The sequence below is a fragment of the Ambystoma mexicanum genome, chromosome 10 (genome assembly GCF_040938575.1).
Source record: "Ambystoma mexicanum isolate Mex_15411 chromosome 10, UKY_AmexF1_1, whole genome shotgun sequence".
Taxonomy (NCBI): Eukaryota; Metazoa; Chordata; class Amphibia; order Caudata; family Ambystomatidae; genus Ambystoma; species Ambystoma mexicanum.
In genome coordinates this window covers 926,715,234-926,735,800 of record NC_090932.1, presented here as the reverse complement: position 1 = coordinate 926,735,800, position 20,567 = coordinate 926,715,234, and the positions used below count along the sequence as shown (strand labels likewise).

The 20,567-nt window shown below is 47.8% G+C and overlaps 1 protein-coding gene across 3 annotated transcripts in view; it reads left to right on the top strand.

Annotated features, from left to right (window-relative positions):
- MFN1 (mitofusin 1) overlaps positions 1 to 20,567 on the top strand; it is a 1,384,201-nt gene that overhangs the window by 227,743 nt on the left and 1,135,891 nt on the right. For all 3 annotated transcript variants that reach the window (XM_069618688.1, XM_069618687.1, XM_069618686.1), the window contains one exon: positions 17,972 to 18,134. In XM_069618688.1, the coding sequence (XP_069474789.1) occupies positions 17,972 to 18,134 (163 nt within the window). The remainder of the gene's footprint in view (positions 1 to 17,971; positions 18,135 to 20,567) is intronic.

Below are 20,567 nucleotides of genomic sequence, written 5' to 3'. Positions count from 1 at the left end.
CCTGGGCCTGTTGTCTAGCTCCATCTTCTTACTCTGGTTTTTACCACTGTCTAGAGTATAGCTGTCAGCAAGCTTTGTGGTCTAGTCCTTGTGCTTGGTCTTTTCCAAGCTCTCCTACCATCTGGCTTTAGTCCGTGTGTCTTCTCCTGCCAATCCCAAAGCCAGTCTGACAGACTGTTGTGCCCAGTCTTCTTTTATGTGCTCCTAATTAATCAGATTGTCCAATAATATTTCTGATAGGTTATTTCCTGCCCTGTGTGTGGTTGCATTGCTTTCTTATTTGTTTTCTGCCATGGTATGTTTGTGCTGGAGATATGAGTACGCGGGGCTTATCTACAACTAAACCAGTTTTCTTTCCTGAGAATTAGTCTAACTCATCAGTATCAGGATGGGTCAAAAAATAAAGTGCCGGCTGTCTACCTAGCATGGGGACACCGGCCTCCCCAGTTCTTTAAACACAGCAAAGTCTCTGGGATAGGGATGTGCATGTGAGGCGCTGGATGGGCCAGGCGGAAGGCATGCCATTTATTAATGGGCATGTGTGATGGATGCCCATTAAAAAATGCCATGCCTGACCCCTGTGCCCCCCAGTGCCTTGCATACACTCAATCACATTAATTGTGTGAGGCACTGGGGTCCAGGGGACCGGTATGGCATTTCTTTTATTGGGTATGCCCAGTAAAGCATGCCAGCCCAGACCGCTGGGATTCCTTTTTTGTTTTGTTTTTGAAAAAAATGTTTTTATCAAAGTTTTGCAAGTTTTAGGGAAACGCCGAAGAACGACAAAGGGGGGGCCCCAGAGGACGGGGGAAAAAGGAAAAAAACAAAACATCAAAGCATTCCAATGTCCACATTTCTTATCCCTCCGCCTCCCTCCCATTCACACCCTAATCCCAATGCAAACAATAGCAATAAACTAGTCTGTCTGAAAAGGATTGTGTGATCCTTGGGTCGTTCTGGCTAATGGCTGGGTGAGAGGCGACAAATATCTGCAGTGTATATTTCGAATGGATTGTGTCCTCCAACGTATTCCACATCTTTGACATGGGGCGACGTCACCGGATGTTATAAATAGGACACACGGCACCCGCAGCCTCAGTTCCGTTTTTTCCGTGAACGTGTTGCTTCGTGAAACTGAAAGTGTTCATCGTTGAGATGTCTTTTTCCTTGACCCCTCCAACTCCGTGGTCTGGCTTCAAGACATGCCAGCACTTCAAGTCGAAAATGTCGATCACCGACCCGCATCGCATATGTTTGTGGTGCTTGGGGAGCCGCACGACACTGACTGTTCGAAATGCTGACTGCCAAGGCCTTGCGGGAGCGGACGGGAAAGCTTCAGGTAGGTATGGGTTCTAAGCCCAGTAAGTCCCGAAAATCCAAGTCCAAAGGGGTGTCCACCGACGACTCGAGTGGCGACTCTCCACGTCGGGTGGAGGCCCGGGATTCTCGGTCCCAGAGTGGTTCCCGCCATTCTTCTTCTTCGTCGCGGCATTCGCGGAAGCGCTGTCACCGGTCGCCTTCCCTGTCCTCCTCGGAGGAGGGAGCCGCGAGGAAAGTGGCATGCCGACGAAGTCCTCGACTCCGGAGGAATGAGCTGCCTTTAAGGAGCAAATGTTAGCAATATTTCAATCATAGGGCACGGTTCCGGTCAGCCTTCTAACGAAGCCGGCCAGGATCGGTCTTGTACCGTAGCTCGCACGCCTTCGGGCTCGGGTACCGCGACGTGACTCGCACAGGGAACCTTCAAGGTCCCGTTCAGACAAGGCTTCAGAGAGTCGAAAGAGACGTGCTTCTCTGGAAGTGGAATTTGGTAGGCCTGAGTCTGGGGCTCATGCTGAGTCTATATACAGGAGGCTCATGGCTAGGGTCTCGGAGTATCTGGGCTGGTCCAGTCCTCCTGAAGACTTTGTGCAGGATGATCTAATGGACATCTTAGATCAAGGTCCGTCATCTGACCGGTTGTGCCATTTCATCTCACCTTACAGAAAAGGATGGCAGCTGCTTGGCAGTCCGCGGAATCTCTTCCGGCTGTTAAAAAATCTTTGACAAAGAATTACCACCCTTCCGTTAGCGAATCACAGCTATTTATCTACTCACCCCACTCCTGAGAGTTTGCTGGTTTAGGTGGCTACGGCCCCCTCGAGGCCGGCAGTGTACCCTACCATCCCTCCTGATAGGGATGACCAGCGCTTCGACGGTTGGGCCCGGAAGGTATTTTCTGCTGGGAGCATGACCTTGAAATCGGCCACTCCACTTTTGTCTTGGCAAGATTCTCAAGCACTCTGTGGAACTGTTTCTTTAGCGGCTGAGCATATTCTCGAGGGGGAAGAAAGGGATGGGTTCCTTGCTCGCGTGCAAGACGGAAAGGATGCCATGTGCGAATCCCTTCAGTCAGGTTTGGATACGGTCGACAGTGTTAGCCGATCCATGGCTGCGAGCACCGTTATACACAGATATGCGTGGTTGCGGAAGTCGGGTTTTGCTCCGGATATGCAGGCCCTTCTTCTGAACATGCCCTTTGATGGCGCACATTTGTTTGGCAGCAAGGCTGACGAGAGTCTTGAGAGGTTGCAGACCTCGGAAGCTACGGCTAAATCTTTAAGCGCAGCTGTGCGTCAAACTCCGCCTTTTCATCCTAGGGGACAGCAATGGAGGGGAGGTTCTTTTCGTTACTACTCCTCCTTTGGTAGAAAGAGAGGGGCCGCCAGTCAAAGGGGCCAACGAAAGAGTACCTGTGGTGGTCAGGGAAGCCTTGTCCCATGGTTCGTCGGTTGGGGGGCAGACTGTCTCAGCATCTCGTAGAATGGCGAGCCATTACTTCAGATGCGTGGGTTCTGGATACCATAGCCCACGGCTACTGCCTTCCATTCCTTCAGTGGCCTCATGACAATCCACCGGGGAAACTCTCTTTGAAGCTTCCGGATCCGCTCCTTGTGCAGGAAATCCTAATCCTGCTGGAGAAAGGCGCTATAGAACTGGTGCCTGTAGCGGAGAGGAACAAGGGATGGTATTCCCCTTATTTTTTGATTCCGAAGAAAGACGGGGGACTGAGACCCATCATGGACTTCCGTTGGTTGAACAAACTTCTCAGGAAGGTCAAGTTCAAGATGGTTACTCTTTCTCAAGTCCTCCAGGCCCTCCAATTTCAGGATTGGTTGGTGTCTCTGGACCTACAGGATGCTTGCTTTCATGTGCCGATTCATCCCAAGCACAGAAAGTACCTGAGGTTTGCGGCTGGCGACTCGCACTTTCAGCTTTGGGTCCTGCATTTCGGATTGACCTACGCACGAGGGTCTTCACCAAGCTAATGGTGGTGGTGGCAGCGTACCTCAGGCGAGGGGGGAATTCACGTCTACTCCTACCTGGTCGACTAGCTGATCCGGGCACGCTCTCCCGAGCAAGCGTTGGATCACATCGGTCTCTCTCACCTACCGCACCCTCCACAGGCTGGACTTCTCCCTATATTTCAAGAAGTCGCTTCTGACACCATCCCTACAGCTCCAGTACATCGAGGCTCTGTTAGACACGTCCTTTGGGAAGTGCTCGCCTCCCTAGCTGAGGGCTCAACACATTGTGCAGATGGTGGACAAGTTTCAACATGCCCAGAGTAGAATTCTTAAGGTTGCTCGGCCTCATGGCATCCTACATTTTTCTGGTGCCAGAGGCCAGGCTGCGGATGAGATTCCTGCAATGGGTTCTCAAGATGCAGTAGTCAAGAGTTCTCATGCAAGATGTCGGATCCCGTTCAGATTCCATTCTCGGCCTCCCAGGATCTTCTTTTGTGGGCCAACGAAGGGAACCTGATGAGGGTGGAACCGTTTTGGCAACCATGGCCGAAGGTGACTGTAGTGATGGATGCTTCCTTCACAGGATGGGGCGCTCATGCCAACGATTTGACAGCCAGCGGTCGTTGGTCTCCGTTGGGGTCCAAACTCCACATCAATCTGTTAGAGCTGAGGGCCATCAGGCTAGCCCTAAAGGCTTGTCTGCCTTCTGTACAGGGGAAGAGTGTCCTGATCATGACGGACAACACAGTGGCCAAGCATTACCTCAACAAAAAAGGGGGTAGGGTCACTCCCGTTGTGCAGAGAGGCGCAGCTCTGGTTCTGGGCCATCCAGCAGGGAATTTCGATCTCGACAGCTCACCTGACTGGAGACGACAATGCGGCGGCAGCGGACGGTCTGAGCAGGCAGAGCACGATCTCTCATGAGTGGGAGTTGGCTCAGGAAGTCCTTCAGGAGGTCTTCGCCCTTTGGGGAACCCTGCAAGTGGATCTCTTTACCACCAGTGTCAACCGGAAGTGCAAGAGATTCTGCTGAAGGGAATTTCCTCCAAGAGGATCCTTAGGAGACACGTTAGTGGTGGATTGGTCATTCCCACTGCTGTACGCGTTTACTCCAGTCCCTGTCATTCCTCAAGTGTTGCAGAGGTTCAGTTCCCACATGAGCCTCATTGCTCCAGATTGGGTCAGGAGAGCGTGGTACCCGGACCTTCTAGAAATGTCCATCTGCCCTCCACTCCGTCTTCCCTACCGAGAGGATTTGCTCTCGTGCGCAAAGGGGAGGTCAGGTTCTCCATCCAGAGGTCAAGACTCTCAACCTTCAACCTTCATGCTTGGTATCTGAAAGGTTGAGGTATAAGGATTGGGACCTCCCGGATGACGTGATGGAGGTGCTGATTTCGGCCAGACGGCCTGCAACAAAATCCCTGTGCCGTTGGTATAAGTTCTGCGACTGGTGCAGCGGTCACAATGTTGATCCTTTTCAGTGCTCCATTCCTATGGTTTTGTCTTTCTTACTTTCTTTGGCCCACAGGGGCCTTCAAGTTGTTACCATTAAGGGTTACCTGGCGGCGCTGTCCATCTTTAAGCTTGTCTGAGGAATGTTCTTACTTTAAGATTCCTTTGATTTCTCAGTTTCTTAAAGGACTGACTAATGTATTCCCGCCATCCCCTTTCCAGGTGCTAGTTTGGGATTTGAATTTGGTTTTGAAATTTCTTATGGGTGCTCCGTTTGAACCTTTTCACTCCTGCCCTTTGAAATTACTGTCCTTCAAGACTGTGCTCTTGGTTGCGGTCACTTCCGCTTGCAGAGTGAGTGAATTACAGGCACTGTCATCTAAGCCACCCTTTACTGTGTTTCACAAGGACAGGGTTGTACTGCAGGTACGTTACTCTTTTCTACCTAGGGTAGTATCTGAATATCATTTGAGTCAAAAGGTGGTTCTTCCATCTTTCTACCCGCCTCCTTATCCTGGTAAGGAAGAGGAGCGACTTCATCGGTTGGATCCTAGGAGAGCTCTGAGCTTTTACATTTCTAGGATGTCCAGGGTCAGAGTGAACGATCAACTCTTTGTAGGGTATGCTGGACACCGATTGGGCCAGGCTGTTACCAAACAGACCTTGTCCAGGTGGATTATCCTCACCATTACGGAGTGTTACCGATTGGCGGGCAAGGACCCTTCTGATGGGTTGCAAGCTCATTCCACTAGGGGCGTGGCTACATCAACAGCCCTCCAGCGGGAGTTCCTATTAGGAATATTTGTGATGCAGCCACATGGGCTTCCACCCACACCTTTGTTAAACATTACTCCCTGGATACAATCTATGGTCAGGATATGGCCTTTGGAAAGGCGGTTCTTTATTCTGCAATCTGATTGGGTACTCTAAATTATTTTCCCTCCTCCATTTACTGGTACTGCTTTGGGAGTCTGTCAAAGATGTGGAATACATTGGAGGACACAATCCATTTGAAGAACAAGTTACTTACCAACTGGTAACTTTCTTTCGACTGGATGTTCCTCCAACGTATTCCACATGGCCCTCCCAGCATGCCCCTCTGGAGAATTTCCTATGCGATTGCAGCTTACGTTCCCGCAAGGCTATATGCAGTCAAGCAGGCATGAGACTGGTGCCACATGTTCTGAGGGCAAAAACTTAAACTTAAACTGAGGCTGCGGGCGCTGTGCCTCCTATTTATAACATCCAGTGACGTCGCCCTCGACAGAGGCCTTCGAGGGACATTGACCTGATGTCATCAACGCAGGACGCCCTCTGCTGAAAAAGTTTCTGAAGTGAATAACTGTGGACATTACATGTCAAAGATGTGGACTACGTTGGAGGAACATCCAGTCGAAAGAACGTTGCCAGTTGATAAGTAACTTCTTCATTGCATAGTCTCCTGGAAATGCCCATATGTCAGGGGTCGGGTTCAGGGGGGTTTGTCGTCTGGAGAGGAGAACAGGCCATGCACTAGCACATTCCATGCTGTGATGTCTACAGAGCTTTCTCTCTTGCCTGTTCTTAGTGCCTCGTACCACACTGCTGCCTCTGCCATGGACCATCTTTTCAGATCTTTCCACCATGTCTTTATTCTCGGCCCATTTTCAGATTTCCAAATCATCGCAAGCGTCCTTTTGGCTAGTATCCATGCCAGGTCGATCATTCTCCTCATTACTTTTTCTGGGTACTTGTATAGCCCCAAGAGGTATGCTTTTGCTGACCATTCCTGCCCTTTTACCCCATTGTCACGCAGGCGCCTTTACATTTCTTGCCAGAATTTCTGGATTGTTGAGCAAGAGCAGAACATATGTCCTATATCTGCGTTCACTTTTCCGCATCTCGGGCATCCATGTGTTTCCGCCTCTGGAAATTGTGAGATCTTGTGAGGTGTCATGTACGCCCTTTGAAGTATGTAAAGTTGTATCTGCTTCAGCCTGGCATTTCTGGATACCTTTTTTGGGTATAGCATTGCTTTCAAACACTCTGTCTGTTATTTCTCTGCCTATCTCCGCCTCCCATGGGGATTTCCCTCTGTGTAGGTTCTTGGGGATCGTTTCCAGGAGTACCTGGTATATCCTGGAAACCATGTGTCCTCCCCCGGTTATATCATACAGTAACTCTAATATTAGGGTTTCAACTTCCGGTTCAAGGGAGATTGGCCACCTGCTTTTGAGGTTCTTTATCAGTCTGGTATATGTTATTTATTGGACTTTATGTACTTCATGTGTTTCTACTAATTCCTGGAATGCTAATGTCTGTCCTGTTGGGCATATGTCTCCGATCGTGATTATCCCCTTTTCCTCCCAGTATTTCCTGTATGCATCAGATCATCTCTGTTGGTTCCATGTAGGGCCGCTAGTGGGATTTGCGGAGAGTAGGGCTCTTTTACTTTTCAGTATTTTTTTTGTTCTCAGCAATATCTGCCTACCTAATTGCAAAGGTGGAGGTGGGTCTTCAACTCTGGCCTTCCCTAACCATAATACTTCTTTTAAGAGGTAGGGGGCTATCTTGGAGCTCATTAGGGTGTGGTCTAATGTTTCCGTGTCCTCCAGCCAGCCTGCTACACGTTGAAGCTGTCCTGCTAGATAATAAAGTTAAAAGTTCGGGAGGCGCACACCACCCTCTGTGTAATCCTTGATACAGTTAGGCAAGGGAGGGCTACCATTTTTACAAGCGAGATTCTGCCCATCACAGCGAGGGGCAGTTTGTCCCAGAATTTGATGGATGTTTCTTACCCTCTTTTTGCTTTAATCGTGTTCAGGTCATGTTTTTTGGTATCATGACATATGTTTATACCCAGATATTGAAAAAGGTGTGGACCTTCCACTGGAGACTGAGGCGGGGGAGCTGTTCTTCCTCGACTCATATCCATCCTGCTAGAGGGAAGAGGCAGGATTTTGTTTTTCTAATCGCTATCCCTGACAGCGTTGCAAAGTTTCCAAGTACCTTTAGATATGCTTCAAGGCTGTCCTCTGGATGTTTATGCTTCAAGGCTGTCCTCTGGATGTTTAATGTAGAGCAGCATGTCATCTGCGTAGAGATTTCATGTAGGATCCCATCCACCCTCAACCCCTCATCATGAAAGTATTTCTCATGTATATTGCTAAGGGTTCTAGTGCTAGGATATACAATAAGGTGCATATGGCATATGTTTGGTACCTCTGCTGATCGAGAATGGGTCTGAGAGATGCTTCCCAGTTCGGACTCTCGCAGATGGCTTGGAGTAGAGCATACATATCCATCTCATAATTCCCATGCTGTATTGTTTCAGGGAGGCAAATGGCCATTCCCACCTTACTGAATCAAATGCTTTGATAGCATCTAACGCTACTACTGCACAACCCTCAGGTCGATGACGTGTTCTATCAATAATCGCCTGAAACCTCCTAAGGTGCTCTATGGTGGCTCTACCCGGGACATATCCTGTCTGGTCTGGGTGTCTCAATGAAGTTACTACTTTTTTAAGCCTCTCTGTGAGTACAGCGGTAAGGATTTTGGTGTCTTGATTTATAAGTGCTATTGGTCTAAAGGACTCGCACAATTTTTTGTCCTTGCCGGGTTTTAGGATGGGTATTATTACCGCCTGCTATTGTGTCTGGTGACCTTCCCGTCTTCATGTGCTTCTTGGAAGACTTGGAGTAGTTTCGGGGCTATAAAGTCAGTATATTCTCTATAAAATTCTGTCGGGAGGCCATCGCTTCCAGGGGTTTTTCCAGTAGGTAGTGCGGCTATAAACTCATGTATCTCTTCTATGGTGAGGGGTGCATCTAGCATCTCTCTCTCCTCTGCCGTTAACACTGGTAGACCCATGTCCTGTAGGGTTCTTAGAATTTCTGTTTCTCGAGATTCTGAGTGATCCTCATAGAGGCTGCTATAAAATTCTCTAAAGGTATTGATTATCTATTTCTGTGATCTCCAGAGATTCCTGCATTAATCTGCGATCTCTACTACCTCGTCCCTGCTGTTCTTGTCCTGGATCAGCCAGGCTAGGAGTCTGGCTGGTTTATCTCCCTGCCCGTGAAGTTTCTCAGTGTACTTTGAATAGCTAAAGTTACCCAGTTTATCCCACTGCTCAAGGCACTGTTACCTGAGTGTTATGAGATTACCTTTGGTTCCCTATACTGCTAGGTCTGACCCTTCCATATTTTGTAATGTTGTCTTCTAACTTCGCTACCTGCCGCGTTAGGTCTTTTTGGATTCCTCCTGCCTTGGCGATGGCCGCTCCCCTTAAGACAACCTTAAAAGCGTCCCACCAGCCCGCTGGGATTCCTAGTGCCTTACATGCAATGTTATGCCTGACCCCTAAACCTGCCAGCGCCTCACGTGCACATATATGTTATTATTTGTGCATATGAGGCACTGGAGAGCCCAGGGGGAAGGCATGCCATGTATTAATGGGCACCTGTGATAGATGCCCAGTAAAAAATGCCATGCCTGTGGCCCCCAGCTCCTTGCACGCACACAATTGATTGTGTGGCTGCGAGTCGCTTGATGCCCCAGAGGGCGTCATGGCAGTGTTCACTGGGCATCTTTTGTGAGGAATCCAAGGGTATCCTCACTCTTTTCCCTAAAAATGCCTCCACCCAGGTGGCCAGGGAAAGGCTGACACTGCCGGATCCTGACCCTGGCGGTGGATTTGCGAGGGAGGAGGTAACTTGGGTAGTGGAAGTAAGGTGTCCTTGGTGAGATACGGTACCCCCCTTTTCCCTTTAGTAATGAACCCTCCATTCCCCAAGCATTTATAGCCTATTGTCAGTCCCTTCTCTATATTCCCAGCAAATCACACTATGATACACACTAGTTAGGTGCTGGAACGAGAAGGAGGCAAACAAGATCAATGCATCCTTCTTCCATTGATTCTCATGGTGACATACACCACTCTGGTACTGAAACGTGGAGGAGGGCAACCAGAGCAATGCAGATCTCCCAAACTAGTGATACAGTCTAGTTGTTGTTGGCACAATCAACCTGGAGGGAAGTTTAAACGCCCAAACCCCAGAGAAGACTGGGAATGCTGTGGGAGCTGGAAAAGCAGTATCCAGAACGCCTAGAGGAAAAAGCGAACCACAGAAGGAAGGCGGTGTGGCAGGAGAGAAGCTTGAGTTGCGGATCCAGCTTCAGAGCATAAGCAGCAGGAAGCAGAGCTAACAGAAGCGAGAGGCCTCTGGTGGACTGAAAGAAGGAGGCAGTCGCAACCCAAGGGGAAGCCCGAGCTTCCTCTTTACGCTTCCAGGAACGGGTTTGGAGTGTCTTCCTTGGGGGGACGCCCTTGAGATCCAGTGGAACAACATGACTGCGTACGCATTCCCTCCTCTGGCACTAATACATTGGTCACCCTGGAAGCTCAAGAGTGCATCCAACTGCACTCTCCTCTTCATAGTGCTGTGGTGGCGAGCCAGATTCTGGTTTTCGGAACTGTAGCACCTGTCAAGGTTTCCTCCGATCAGACTGCCGCAGATACCCGTCCTTCTTCACCAGAGCAATCACCAGTTGAGGCACCCCTCCTCGCAATCGCTCAGCTTGTTGGCCTGGTGCCTCAGTTCCGGTCATTAGCGCAGTTCAACCTTCTGAGGACAAAATGGGAATAATACAAGTGGCGCAAAAGCCCTCTACGAGAGCACAATACAGGAGCAAATGGCTCTGTTTTTGTCACTGGTGTTTGGCCATGAGCCTTGACCCCAGGCAGGTGTCTATCTGTTTTTGTCTTTCATATTGGACCTTGCAGCTTCTGGTATATATGTCTTGTCTTGCAGGACTTATTTGTCCTCCATTGCGGCTTACCTGTCCACGGACAGCTGCTCTTTTTCATTCACTAACCCTTGTCATCAAGAGACACTTTGCGGGTCTTCTTCATCCTTTTCTGCCGCTTCGGACTCCTCATCGCAAATGGGATTTGAATGTAGTCCTCACCACTTTATGCCATAAGCCTTTTGAACCCATGGCCACTACCGATCTCAAGTACCTTTCTTGGAAGGTCTTTTTTCTGATTGCAGTAACATCGGCAAGGCGAGTAAGCGAGCTAGCTCCAAGCTCTTTCTGTGGAACATCCATTCCTCACTTTCCACAAGGATAAGGTTGTGCTTCGCACTCATCCTTCCTTTCTTCCTAAGGTGGTTACTGAATCTCTTGACTGGTTTTCTTCCCGAACCTGGCCTCTGATGCCGAGATAGTTCTGCATAATCTGGACATTAGGAGAGCCCTGAAGTTCTACCTGGGTAGAACTAGTGAACTCAGAAGCTCCTCACAACTCTTTGTCAAGTTTGGTGAACGGAAAGGGAAAACAGCCTTGAAAGTATCCATTTCCCGCTGGATTGCATCATGTATTCCTGAGGTCTTAATGTTGAAGGCCTTCAGCCACCAAAGGGCATCCATACATAGCTGTTCCGTGGCAAAGCGACTGTGTTTTTTTTCCAAAAGTGCGTCCCTTGGGAGTTAATCGCCAGGGCGGCTATGTCGACCTCTCCAACGGCTTTTTGCAAACATTACCGTCTCAACCTGAGCTCCCGGGCTGCTGCCCAATTTGGCTAGGCAGTTCTCAAGAATGTATTTCAATGGGAGGTTTTCCATCCACCCATAGTAACTATGGTCAGTGCTTGGGAATCTCCCACAAGTATGGACGAAATGGGACAGGATGTATGAGTATGACCAAGTTACTCACCATAGTGACTACCTTACTCCTAGTCCATAGCCCCCTTTCCTCCATATTCCCGCCTTCCCCTCTAATAAGTTTCCTAGATTATTGCTAAAAGGTCCTGGTACTGGCGATAGTGCGTCTGACCATGTGAGAAAAGGACTCCAGGGCGATGCGCGGGGTGGAGCTCAGGAGGGCAGGCTATGGTCACGTGCGGTAGCCCCGCTGAAAAATAAAAGGACAACAAAATTGTTCATTTTTGATGCTTTAAAAATGTTCCGGTCCCGTCCCGAAAGACGGAATGTCCCACAAGTATCGAGGAAAGGGGACTATGGACTAGGAGTAAGGTAGTCACTACAGTGAGTAACTTTGGCATTTTTAATGGTAAAGTCAACTGCAGTATGTTCTTATGTGCGGATACTGCCATATTTTGGCAGAACAAACATGATTGTTTTCTTATAGTATCATTACTGGCATTATGCGCAAAGCAAATATGAGTATTTTCTTATATGGGAATACTAGGGTTATATGGTGCAGTCAGCATGGAAATGTATGGGCACAACCAGTGTGAAAAGGTATTATACTGGCACATACAGGGATCGAAATTAGGATTTGATGAGCAGGAGCTAAAACTAGCTGCTGGGTGCCAGGCCACACGCAGTAGGCAGGAGCTACTGCTGGGGAACGAGGAGAGGGTACCCAGCGCACCGAGAATCTAACTTACACATGAGACGCACACTTGCCCATTATGTATACATTTGCACTTGATATGTCCTAATTCTTCTTTATTAGCATTTGTAAGGCATCAACTGGCCTGGGGAGCCAAACGTAGCTCCTGGTAACTGTTGTTTTCAAGCTAATTAGGCTCTCCTAGGCTAGAAGCAGGAGCTAAATAGCTCCCAGCTCCCCTCAGTTTCAAACCCTGACATATTTTGGGCTAATGTGTCATGAACATGTGTTGGAGAAATGCACCTGTGCACTGTTGGTGACTTGTATCTATTGGATTTTGTCATGAGTTACCCAACAAAACCAATTGCAAACTGTTTGGCTTTTTACCCAATTTTTCTAAAAAAAAGTGTGCTCTAAAATGCACCGTTTTAACCCATTAGTTTAAGATTTCTCAAGGGTTAGGGCGGGTGGTATGACAAGAACCACCCCCAGAACCGCTTTCGATGGGTTTGGGCTAACTCGCTATGTTCGGTCGCTATGGCAGATCGTGGAGAAATATTTATGCCCTTCCACTTCTGTCTTACCAATTGATTGTTGGATAAGACTGAAGAGCAGCTCTGGTCTCGCTGAGCGGTAAGAATTAGAGGGTACTCGGGAACGGACGGCAAGGACTATCCATGAATCTTTGCTTAGGTCAGGGCTTTGAGTAAAGACCTTTGTCTAGTGGTAAAAAGAAATCTGTTTCTGCCAGTGTTGAATGGTTTGATGCCAATTAGCCCACCTGTGATAGTGTACTTCCTTGCGTGCTCTTCTGGTTGATTTGTCTATTTTGACTGTTGATCTAATGTTGTATCCTTCGGGAGTATTGTTTGGGAGTAGGACAAGTGAGTTTGTCTGTGAACAAAAGTTTAACTCTTTAGAAGAACCCTTACGATTGTGGGCTAATTTTGTCTGACATCTGCTAACTTTGGTCACATGAGTGGCGATCTCAATTTTGGGCTCTTCAGTGCCTCAGGATCCGTTAATCTGTACTATTTTCTTTCTCGGCTATCACAAAATTGGGTATGAACTGCAAGAGCTCCCATAATGTTACACTATTGTAATGGAAGGCTGCCTATTTATATACTGCTCTCCATTTCATAGATTCACTCTGTCTTCACACTGTAGCCTTGGCTAATCTCCAGTGAGATCATTGGCAGGCCAAATTCTTAGGTAATAGATTTATTTTTTCAGCTTCCGCGTCTACTTCAGTGTGACTCCCAGCATATCTGCAGATAGTCTGTGATCTTGGGCTGATTTTTGAGTCCTTTTGAACCCCAGCCCTGGCTTAACTCAATTGTTTTGGTGGTATTTGTTGGTCTTTATCGCTAATGGTGCACATTTAAATTTTCTAGCTGTAGTACTGCCTCCTTTTACGGGGGGTAATGCAGGCAAAATTGTTACCCCTTTTCTTTTTAGTGTATTTTTTTTTACACTTACTCGTGCAACACTGGCAGCCTTGTGGCAGTTGATCCACATTTAACCATTTTTGGGTGCATGGTATCATTTTATATTGAGGTAGCCCTTTTACCACAATGATGGTCCAAAATCGCGAAATTATGTGCTTTTGGTCCTGTCTTTGCTCTGTCCTTGTTTGTCGTCTTTCTGATCGCCAAGGTTAGAAAGGGCAATAGGTGGCCGTGCATTGTTGCAGTCTTCTTGCAAAAAATGCCCCGCATGAGTGAACCTGCTGGATGTGGGTAGAGGGCAATCTGGCACAAATACGCATTCCAGCCAGTTATGCCACCATTGCTCAGCAATTGCTGAGGGAGCGCACTGTTCAGAAGTTGAATCGCCCCCTCTTTCATTAATGCACGTCCTTTGATTCCTGTGCTCTGGTTATCCCGTGCCCAGGGTTACAGAGACTGTAAGGGAATCTGAGGCCATTCGACACACAACTACTGTGCAGCTAAGGCTCCAAAGGTGAGGAAGTACGACGGAGGACTGCTCTGAGAACCGGCATTGGCCAAGTCCCCTTCCACAAAGGCAAAACTACCCTTATCAACAAGAGCATGTCCCTGGTGTTGCCCTCTCTTGAACCAGAGGGGAGCAACTAGTCTGCGGTCCTGCTGTCCTCTACTCTCTGGAGTGCTGAAGAGTCATTGGACTTGTATCTAGCTAGCATAAACTGAAGCAGGACTCCTATATAGCACGTACACCTTCTAACCTTGGGCGCTGGAAATACTGCAGACATCTACGTTGTGGGTGGGACTGGTACCAGCTTGCTGCTGCTGCTCTTCAAGGTGGGTTGGGGGGCTGTCTGAAGCCTGTGTCCACCTGCCCTTCTTCACCACACCTGCTGACCTGTGGTGGCATACCTTCAACCACATCTTGGTATGAAGCACGGTTCCTTAATCATAGCATTCTGAGGTATAGCCTGGTGGTATACCTAAAGATCTGTGAGCCGGAGATTGATACCTCCACTTAGCCGGACCAAACCAGACATGAAAGTGACCTTTACAACTGCCGCCCAGTTATCCAGTCTGCTAAATAGACTGGACTGTTAATGCTTAGAAGTGTTGGTGTGTTATATAACTTTATAAGGCCTATGCAAGATGTCTGACATTTTTTTCCTTTTTCACTTTTGGTTTTTGATATAGTATATGGTTTAAACTGTGTGAATTCTAAAATGGGTAGAGTGTCTCAATTCTCAGCCTAACCGCTCGTCTGTTTTACCAAGAGAGAGTTACGACAACTCGAGTCGAGTACGGTTGACTCATAGTGGTTCTGAGAAACCTTCCAACTAATCTTCCCTCCCCCTCTTTCACACAATAAATGTTCCATAGTTGGAAATGAATTTCTTTACCCCCGACAGCTGTCCTCATTTGGCACGTTTGCATCCCTTCACTTCTACAGCTGGTTACCACTGCCTGCACTCTATAGATTGCAATACCCTGTTTCACTGACAAGCGCATATCATTTATAAATTGCTTTGTCTAATTATTTCAAATCTGTTTGTGTGCAGCTCTCCGACACTCAATATGGACTTGTTTGCCCTTTATAAATGGTTGGAGAGCACTAACGTTCTTTCCCCTATCCAGCTAGATTTTAGACCAGGGCTCGGAACGGCAGAGCAGGTCCTGAACCTTTATATGGTGGCAGCCCATTCTTTATTTATTAAGGAGGAGCCTATTTTATTTGGCATTCATGGATCTGAGCACTGCGTTCGGGCAAGATCGATCGCGGTAAGTTGTGGAGTGTGCTCAGATCCATAAACTGCCCTGGTACCCTAGTGGACCTCATGGAGAGACTTCATCTCTCGACAGTGGCTTGTGTGAAGAGTGGGGCCCTTGGACACAGCACGCAATTTTTCGATGTACATGGTGGGGTGCGTCAGGGCTGTGTATTGGCTCCTTTGCTTTTTTGTTTGTACATAAATGGTCAATCTGATCATTTACTTAAATCCACCACAAGACACTCCTATGTTGGGGCAATAGGCGTTAGCCTTTACTGGCCTATGCAGATTATACGGTTTTGTTAAGCCGAACCCCTAGAGCGTCTTGTAGATGGTCTGCTCTATGGGGGGAAGCGTGTGCTATGGTTTCCTGCTATATTTAGCAAGGGGGGACAAATCCCTAGAGTGGACAATTTTGACTATCTGGGGGCTAGATTAGCTTCGAATTTGGGGGCTGAAGCTCATGTTGCGATTTAAGCAGGCAGTTGGTGGGGCTATCCGAGCACTGGGCTAGTTTAAATCAAAGCCGGTGGAGCTTGTGCTTAAGGTCTATATGGCCAAAGCCACTTCTATGGCTCGGTATGTGATGGAGCTGTGGTGCTTCGGTAAGACTGAGTCTATACAGGTGGTTGAGAATACCTTGTTAAAGAGTATATTGTGGTTACCTAGGTCGACCCCTAACTTTGCAGTCCACCAAGAACTGGGCTGTTGGTTTCTGGGTGACCTTGTTGCTTCTCAGTCTGTAAGTCATTGGCTCAGAGTTTAGGGGAACAGAAAGGCACTTTTGACCCAGGACCTAATCAGTTATCTGACCACAAGAGATTGCGAACAGAGGATTCCATTGCTTAGGTACATAAAGGCTTTGTTGGTGGATACTGGAGTGGCCCAGTTCTTTTATCCGACAGACCTTATACCATTTAGAGTTGTAAAAACTGTGAAAGTCAGTGTATTCCAGTTTATTAGAGTGAAGAGAGAGTCACAGGAGTCCTCGAGGGCAGCAAATAGGAAACATTTGATGATTACAGCCCCTGGTCTCCAGAAATACCTGGGCTGGGCTCAGAATCCCTCACAGCGGATTCTTGTTACCAGTGCCCGTTTCAACTGTATTCATGTGAGAGCAGTGGTGGCGTTTTGGTCCCAGGGGCTGGTGGATCAATCATGCCTATTTTGTGATGCGCTGAAAGAAGACTTAGCACATTATTTTCTGTCAAGTTTTGCAGGGCCATGGTTTTCAATGTTCTAAGGAAGCCTTTCATTATATGTTATGGGCAGCCTCTGTCCAGGTGTGGTGGGCGGTTTTAATGTTTTTAAAGTGTGCCCTTTCTTTGATATATGATATGATATGGCATTTATAACGTGCTTATACACAAGTGTTTTTCAAGGTGCGACGAGGCAGGGGGGAGGGGGAAGAGGGAAGACAAAGAACGATCCTACTAGGCCAGGTGTCATTCAGATCGCGCAAGTGCGTGTGTAGGGGGAAGGGGGAAAGTGCGGGGGCGGGGGACAGTGCAGAATATGGGATAATGGAATAAATAACAATAAGTAAAGTAAGGCCAGCAGATGGCAAGTGTATGGGTAAGTACAGGCATCAGGAGTCAAGTGCTGGTAATGGGACTCTAGGGATACATAACAGTCCCCAAGTGCAGGGGTTGCCAGGAAGGCAGTGCAGGTGTGCAACTGGCGGGGAGGGGACCTGGGCCCGAGATCAGAGGGTGGCCAAGTAACCAATGCAGTTTAAGTTTCAACCAGGAGGTCGGCAGGGGAGAGGAGGAGAAAAGGCAGAAGCAAAGAGAAAGGTTTTGAGGTGCTTCCGGAACCGGAGATGGTTCTCCTCAAATTTCAGGGAGGCTGTTCCAGAGGGAGGCCCCAGCTGAAGACGGGGATCTACCACCAACTCAGTGCTTGGAGAAGCGACTGACCCTAAGGGAGTGGAGCGAAGAGCTCGAAAAGGAAGGTATTCAGGAAGAGAATTGAAGGTATTGAGGCACCAAGCCCCAGAAGGCCTTGGGGACACTGCAGCGGGTTTTGTACTTAATCCTCACAGCCACTGGGAGCCAGTGCAGAGATTTCAGTCCTGGAGAGATACGATCCCTGGGCTTGAGGCCAAGGACAAGTCTCCCAGTCCTGTTCGGGATGAGTTGCAGAGGGCGGAGAGCAGAAGCAGGCAGATTTAGAAAGAGGTTGTTGTAATAGTCCAGCCTAGAGAGAACCAGGGCTCAGGAGACAGTGATCTTCTGGGGGGAAGGAGAGGAAAGGAAGAATACCTCTGAGGAGGTGCAGCTAGTAGTGTGACTTCTTAGAGACGTCAGAGATGTGAGGAGAGAAGGGGAGTGTGGAGTCGAAGATGACCCCAAGGTTTTTAGCCCCACAGGTGGAAGCAGGAAGAGGGCCAAGAGAGGCCGGAATTTTTGGGTTAAATCTGCACATCAGGATGTTTTTAGGGGGTTTTAAGCGTGTGCCACTAGTTTTAATTATTTTATATTACTGTTTGTAATATGCTGTTTATTGCGTTTTCATGGTTTGATTTTCTTACCAAAATAAACTTTCATTCACTTTCACAAATAAATGATAATACATTGCCTCTAACTTTGTCATGTGGGAATTCTGTTTAATTGCACAGCATTTGAAAATTGTTCATTTATTATGTAAGTTTATGCATTGTTGCTTTTCCTTCAGGACAAGCAGCGGCAAAAGTACAGTTATCAACTCAATGCTCTGGGATAAAGTGCTTCCCAGTGGAATTGGGCACACAACAAACTGCTTCCTCAGTGTAGAAGGAACCGACGGTGACAAGGCCTACCTGATGACTGAGGGATCAGATGAGAAGAGAAGCGTGAAGGTAATGTGTTGGATAGTGTATCGACTATTCTTTGTTTCTTGAATTTATATCTTCATTAAAGGAAATCCTAACCTCATGCAACATCTTTTCTCCATAAAATTGTAAACTGTGCAGTTTTATAGTTTTGTGCAGACCACTCTTGATACAGTTACCATAGCTGAATCGTCCTTGGTGATAATTTAGCACTTCAATAAATCCTATAAACATATACACTCTGATCTCTCTCTCTGCCCTCCACTAGTCACCCCCCTCTCCTTGTCAGACCATTCTCTCCTCTCCTCCCAACTGGGTCCCTTTGGCCCTCTGACTGCCCCCCAAAAAGCCCTGCCAACCTCGTTCACTAACATCCGCCCGATGAAACGAGTGTCAGATGCTGCCTTTGCTTCCACCTTCACTCCCCCTTACCTCTGATACTACCTCTGACTCTGCTCTCAGCAACCTCCACCTTTCCATCACCAATGACATGACATTTGTGCTCCAGTCATGAGGATCCGCCTGAAACCTGCTTCTAATCGTAACACCTGGTGCGACTCCGAACTTGCGGCCCTGAAACGAAACTGCAGGGCGGCAGAATGGAAGTGGCAAATTTCAGGCTTCCCCTCTGACAAACTGGCCTGCCACCGGCAATACAGACTCTCCACCTGCGTCAAGAAAAGAGCCCACATACAGTCACGAGTTTCCGGTGCATCCAACAACACGGCTGAACTTTTCAGGATCTGCAGGGAACTAGCCAACCCTTCTGCAGTCTCCTCCTCCCCTTCTCCTTCACAGGCCCTCTACAACCCACTGGCCACACACTTCGCCACCAAAACTCAGGACATCCTGAACACCCTTGCTAGCCACCCTCCCAGCCCATCCCTCACCCCCTTGCCTCCCTGGATCCCTCTCCCTCCTCCTTCTCCCCTATCATACCTGAAGAATTTACCAGAGTTGTCCTCTCCATGAAGGTCTCTTCTAAACGGGTTTCCCCTTGCTCATCCAGAACCATCAAGGATAACATTGGCTCCCTCACCACTGCACTTGCTCATTTCTGCTATCACTCTTTTGACACTGGATCTTTCCCCTCCTCCCTTAACCTTTTAACTGCCATGGGTTTTGCCCCAGTGCCGAGGCCTTTTTTGGTGATTTTGGTATTTTGCCATTCAGTGCCTTCTAACGTTTTCTGTTTCATTAAACCCTTAAGTGCCAAGGACGAGGTGTCTTGTCCTTGGCAACAGGGAGGTAATCCCAAGGACGAGATACCTCACCCTTGGCACTTAGGGGTTAAGCACTCCCTTGTACGCCCACACCTGAAAAAACCTTCAGCAGACTCTACCTGCTCTGCCAACTACAACCCTATTTCCATCACCCCTTCCTGGGGAAGCTAATGGAGAAGTTGGCATTGCCCCAACTCAACTCACACACTGAACTTGATGGTCTCCACGACCATTAATCTGGGTTCCGAGCATCCAGAGGCACAGAAACTGTTCTTCTGAACACCTGTGAAGAACTGCTCGCATCTCTGAACTCCAACTCCCCTGCTGTCCTCATCCTTCTCGATCTCTCCTCTGCCTTTGACAGAGTCAACCATTTCATCCTCATACAAAGGCTCCACAATACCCTTGGTATCTCAGTATGGGCACTGGACTGACTGACATCCTTCCTTTCGAGTGGATTGTGTCCTCCAACGTATTCCTCATCTTAGATCTTAGATGTATTGCATCCAGCTTTAGCTGCTTCGGAAAATAATTTCGCCAGAGGGCGCTGTGCGTCAATTTCGTCGGTCCCTCAAAGGCCTCCGTCGAGGGTGACGTAATCGGGTGTATAAGTAGCACGCACTGTGCCCATTGGCCTCGAGTTCTATGAAGAATAGCAAAATACGAATATGTCCTCGTCATCGACGCCGACCACGACCTCGGGGTATAAAAAGTGCAAGTCGTGCTGTAAGTGGTTTCAACCCAGCACTCCACCTAAGTCAATGCCTAGCGTGTGATGCCCAGCTGGAACCATTCATTATATATTTTTATGTCTAAAGTTTTTATTTCTGAATGATGTACCCTTATATCACGCCCCTCTCTTTGAATCCCCCCCTGGTCTCACTGAACCAAGAAGTAGGTTGTTTTGCAAAGTTAAAAGATTTATTTTATGGATTTGAACAAGATATATATTTTATGGATTTGAACAATATCTAGATATCACACTATTAATATTTATACAATGATCAGCGTTGGGTGATATTACAATCAACAATCTCTTTAATCAATAGGAGTATGGATGAGAAGAATAATGTAGCATAGAATATAACTTTGTGTGGGTTTAGTCAAATGCAATGATAGGAAATTAATGCAGCACAGAAATAAAACTTGATATGAATTCAATCAAATGCAATGTAATCACTCTTTCCCCCTGATACTACTCAATCCCCCCTAATATGCAATATAGAGATGGAAGGAG